This window comes from Octopus sinensis, linkage group LG8, assembly GCF_006345805.1.
Source record: "Octopus sinensis linkage group LG8, ASM634580v1, whole genome shotgun sequence".
Taxonomy (NCBI): domain Eukaryota; kingdom Metazoa; phylum Mollusca; class Cephalopoda; order Octopoda; family Octopodidae; genus Octopus; species Octopus sinensis.
In genome coordinates, this window is record NC_043004.1 from 72615971 (window position 1) to 72621519 (window position 5549).

General features: G+C 40.8%; 1 protein-coding gene across 4 annotated transcripts in view; it reads right to left on the reverse strand.

Annotated features, from left to right (window-relative positions):
* LOC115214845 (fibulin-1-like) overlaps positions 1-5169 on the reverse strand; it is a 41873-nt gene extending 36704 nt beyond the window's left edge. For all 4 annotated transcript variants that reach the window (XR_005000397.1, XR_005000396.1, XM_036505446.1 and 1 more), the window contains exon 1: positions 4524-5169. Coding sequence is in view for 2 of the 4 variants with exons in the window: in XM_036505446.1 (XP_036361339.1) it covers positions 4524-5092 (569 nt within the window). In the remaining 2 variants the exon portion in view is untranslated. The remainder of the gene's footprint in view (positions 1-4523) is intronic.
* Between the last annotated feature and the right edge of the window lie 380 nt (positions 5170-5549).

The window sequence follows — 5549 nt, forward strand, 5'->3', positions numbered from 1 at the left end:
TGTATATTATATAGTCTTTGACTATATCTCCTTTCTCACTAGACCGCTGGTAGCGGAGAATTTTTTCTAGAATTTTTTTGCTACCCTTATATTTATTAATATATATATATATATATATATTTATATATATGTAAAAAAAATACAAACTGGGACAAGAACGTAAAACATTTAGAAGACGATACAAAAATACACGGACGGGACATTCGAAGCCTTCAATCTTCAGTCAAGAACCGGATCATCCTCGCAATTTCGGCTGATTAATCTTGAGATTGCTCCGATCCGGCCAGCCCCAAGGAAAAAACTAAGCTACGAGCATTAGATTTTTTGGAAAAAGGATCGAATGTATACGAAACAAGGACAGATGCCACACAAATATAAATACAAAAAACGATAATAGTAATAACAGGACAAAAACAGCGGGTGTCTTACGACTATAGACAGTACAACTTAGCTTAGCTGGCGAATTTGGAAAAAATGCCTTTTTCGATATATAATTGTGTGTGTGTGTGTGTGTGTATGTATGTATATATCACAGCTGCACCCTCGTTACACGAGAAAAGCCGTTGCCAAGAAGACTTACTGAAATGTTTCATGATTCTTTTCATGTGATGCCCTTACATTACTTTTAAGCCTGGCCAAGCTTTTACACGTTTCATTACATACTAGACAACTGTGCTGGCGTGCAGGAGAAACAGGTTCCACCATATGCACTCCCTTAACATCCCTATTTAGACCTCCACCTAAGAGGCACACCCTTCCACATATTACAAACGTTCTGTTATGAAATTTAATTGCCATATCATTGCTTATAATGGGTCGATTTCTATGAGAATTTTGATGGCTCACCAGGCCTGCACGACTCAGACACCTCCGCCCACAAACCACACACATAAAAAGCAACACACTCTCACTTTCCACAGGTTCCCCCTTCTAAGATTCCTCCTAATTCTCACGTACTTCACTCTCTCCCTCTCAAACCTTGAACACCCATCATACATTCATCATCTTCCTACATCCATCACGGTCTTGTGTTTCCCTCTTCCAATTACCAGTAACAATTCTGTCTGAAATAGTGCATTTTAAAGGCAATCCTTAAACCTTATGCGCTGATCTCCTGCCATCTTCCATCTCACCATACAATAGCTGCTTGAGCAGTCGCTCACCACTCATCCTTATCAAATGTCCCACCCGCCACTCAAACGTTTTTGCAAAACAATTGACTCTATACTCCTACTGCCACTCCTCTCAAGTACCTACACATTACTAATGGCCATTTTCCAGTTTATCTCCAAAATGTTTCTCAAACAGTATTGATGAAATCGCTCCAATTGCCTTACCTGCCTACAGTAAACAACCCATGCCTCACTTCCATATAGCAAAGATGGGAGGACGTATGTGTTATATACCTTAACTTTAATTCGTGAAGGTATATTATGTTGTTTTCCTAGACACCTATATGTGTGTGTGTGTGTGTGTTTGTGTGTGTGTGTGTATGCATATATATATATAATGATGAAATTAACCTCTCTATCTATATATGTACAATCTTTGTAATGTTGGCAAATGAAATAAGTATAAAAATGTACATTGTCCATTTAATTAAAAAATTCCATATGTGGCTGAAGATTGCTCGACATTTTAAAACTGATGTAATACTTACAGTGTTTAATAATATGAAGTAGCATAAAACGATTGTACTACATTACTTTGGATATCTTTGTTGCTTATTTTGATTATATGTGTGGTGTGTGTGCACATACACATATATATACATACATACATACATATTTATATATATATATATATATATATATATATATAATATATATATATATATATATATATATATATTATATATATATATATATATATATATATATATATATATATATATATATATATATATATATATATATATATGTATGTGTATATAGACACCTATATACATTCACTTGGAGGCAGCGTAGCTGCCTAACTGCTATGGCTACCGAATATATATGTAACTTAGAGCGACACGGTATTTGTGATGCTTTTTCTCAAAGCAGTGAACATCACGTCAGCTCTATTAATGAAATTCAAAGGCCACATGATAGTATATCAAGAGAAAAGAAAACTGACACCTACAATCTATTTGCTCATTGCTTTAAGCTGTGCTCTATTAATATTCATCACAAGAGACAGATTTGGTAACATCCTCCTCAGAAATTGAATTTGGTCAAGAAAAGTGTTTGTGATTGCCGAAAAATACGGAGACTAATGGCCCGTCTATCTTCCTTGTCCAGAAGCTGGCTACCCGCATGGTTCTTGGTCTCAAGCCTTTGTCTTATGAAGAAAGGCTGAGGACGCTCGACATTTATTCTCTAGAAAAACGACGACGCCATGGTGATCCCATTCTTGCTCACAACATCATAAGCGGAAAGTGTAACCTCTCGTAAGAGCTGTTCTTCACTCCTGCTCCAGACCGTCGGCTGCGGGGTCACTCCGAAAAGCACTATCTGCGACGATTTCATCTCAATCGAAGGAGAGGGGCTTTCTCTGTCCGGGTTGCGGATCCGTGGAATAAGCTGCCGGACGAGATAGTGAAGATGCCGACGACCGCTCGGTTCAAAGTCTCCCTTGACCACAAATGGCCTGAACTCTTTGCATGAACACCACCCTGTACATAACTCCCTGTCCCCCCCTACATGGCCTTGCTTTTTGCTTTTTGAGTCAAAAAATTAACTTAACTTAACTTGTCTCTGATTAACTATGTTATGAATGACTGGGCGAGAATAGTGTAAACGTTGGTGTTGTGAACAAAGCTAGAGTGATTAACGTGGGAATGGAATATTTCGGGAATGGAATATTTTGGGAAATATGGCAATCAGAGTTGTTTACATTCAATAAAACAGTATTTCACAATTCTGTAAATAATAATTATAAACCTAAAGCTTATAAGTAATCAGACGCAGGAGTGGCTGTGTGGTAAGTAGCTTGTTTACCAACCACATGGTTCCGGGTTCAGTCCCACTGCGTGGCACCTTGGGCAAGTGTCTTCTACTAGATCCTCGGGCCGACCAAAGCCTTGTGAGTGGATATGGTAGACGGAAACTGAAAGAAGCCAGTCGTATATATATATATATAGGCGCAGGTGTGGCTGTGTGGTAAGTAGCTTGTTTACCAACCACATGGTTCCGGTTTCAGTCCCACTACGTGGCACCTTGGGCAAGTGTCTTCTACTAGTGCCTCGGGCCGACCAAAGCCTTGTGGGTGGATTTGGTAGATAGAAACTGAAAGAAGCCCGTCGTATATATGTATATATATGTGTGCGCGTATGTTTGTGTGTCTGTGTTTGTCCCCCTAGCATTGCTTGACAACCGATGCTGGTGTGTTTATGTCCCCGTTACTTAGCGGTTCGGCAAAAGAGACCGATAGAATAAGTACTGGGCTTACAAAAGAATAAGTCCCGGGTTCGAGTTGCTCGATTAAAGGTTGTGCTCTAGCATGGCCGTAGTCAAATGACTGAAACAAGTAAAAGAGTAAAAGAGAGTATAGTATTAGCACTCGACCCCGCTTCTCCATTTATCGCAGAATACGCACATATCCCAGAATGCTTTAACTCTGTAAGTGTTTATAGCATCAGTTAAGACTATGGACTAGTAACAAAAGTACGAGGATATCAACAATTACTAGGCGGTGAGCTGGCAGAAATGTTAGCACGCCGGGCGAAATGCGTAGCCATATTTCGTCAGTCTATACGTTCTGAGTTCAAACTACGCCGAGGTCGACTTTGCCTTTCATCCTTCCGGGGTCGATAAATTAAGTTCCAGTTACGCACTGGGGTCGATGTAATCAACTTAATCCGTTTGTTTGTCCTTGTTTGTCCCCTCTGTGTTTAGACCCTTGTGGGTAGTAAAGAAATAGGTATTTCGTCTGCCGTTACGTTCTGAGTTCAAATTACGCCGAGGTCGACTTTGCCTTTCATTCTTTCGGGGTCGATAAATTAAGTACCAGTTACACACTGGGTTCGATGTAATCGACTTAATCCATTTGTCTGTCCTTGTTTGTCCTCTCTGTGTTTAGCCCCTTGTGGGTAGTAAAGAAATATATACGTTCTGAGTTCAAATTTCGCCGAGGTCGACTTGAACTTTCATTCTTTCGAGGTCGATAAATTAAGTACCAGTTGCGTACTGGGGTTGATCTAATTGACTGGCCCCCCCCTCTCCCAAAATTTAGGGCCTTGTGCCTAGAGCAGAATAAGATATTAACAATTACTAGTAACTTGCGTGTAAAGGGTGACAATGAGGAGATCGATATTAAATGAATGTATACTGACAGAGGCTTACAGTTAGTCCGGACAGCCTGTAGGTGTGGCAAAGGGTAAGTAAAGAAAGAAATGAGTACATCAGGTAGGTACTCAACAGGCAATGAAGGTAATGATATCATGAGATGAAGTAAAGAACACCTAAATAGATTTTCTTAAAGTGCTGTTATTACATTTGAACGAAATTAGTGGAGATATTTGGAATAAAAGAGTGACTTACAGACGTTTGGGCACAGCAAGACTTTCTCCTTCTGTCGTCGAGTTACCAGAATCAACTGTTTCGTTATGAAACGGCGGAACTCCACTCACCGGGTCAACTTCACTGTCGGATTCTTCATCAATTGCATCAACTACCTCTGAAGCGTCTTCATTCCCTGACTCGTCCGGGTCCCCTGATTCGTATTCATCTCCTCCCTCGTCGTCATCGTCTGACTCGTCACCATCCCCTCCCTGATCGTCATCCTCTGACTCCTCATCAGCCGATAACGCTTCATCGTCTGACTCTTCTTCATCCTCTGGCTCGCCTTCATCCTCTGACTCGCCTTCATCCTCCGACTCACCTTCATCCTCTGACTCGTCGTCATTCCCTGGCGACTCGCCGTCCCCTAGGTCTTTATCACTCCCTAAATCTTCTTCATCATCTGGTAGTGGCGCACTCTCTTGTTCTTCCCCTCCTTCCCTAGTCCCTGGCAGTCCTGTAGCCACCGACGGTCCTTGAGTCAACTGCTGTCCTTCAGTCACCCAAAGACCAACAACGAAAAGAAATAAGAAAAGGACGAGACTCTTCATGGCTGTTATATTTCTTTTCTCTTCAGTGTTCCTCTCGCTTCTCGACACACGAACCGCTTCTTATATCAGAAGGAATAGGTTTGATTAACACAGAATGTTTAAGTGTGGATTCGTCTTGTCTTTTGATCGTTCCTGCAACCCAAAGTAGTCTTCAGCAGCGAAAGCGGGAGTAGCAGCACCAGAATCTCGTTGCACAATCAGCCCGGTTCTCTCATATCTCCACGAAGACTCTCGCATTATAAGAAACCGTCACACTTTCCGGCTGCATTTTGATTGGACGAAAACAATTGTTGATGTCATCAGATCCGTAACGATTAAATAAAAGCCACCGAGACGCATTGTCTTACATAATTCAGCATCACCGCCATTTAAACAACCGCACAAACAGGAATTTTAGTGAATTTTCACATAAGTATGGGTGGGTGCGTTCTTTTAAAAAAAGCATAAATACATACAT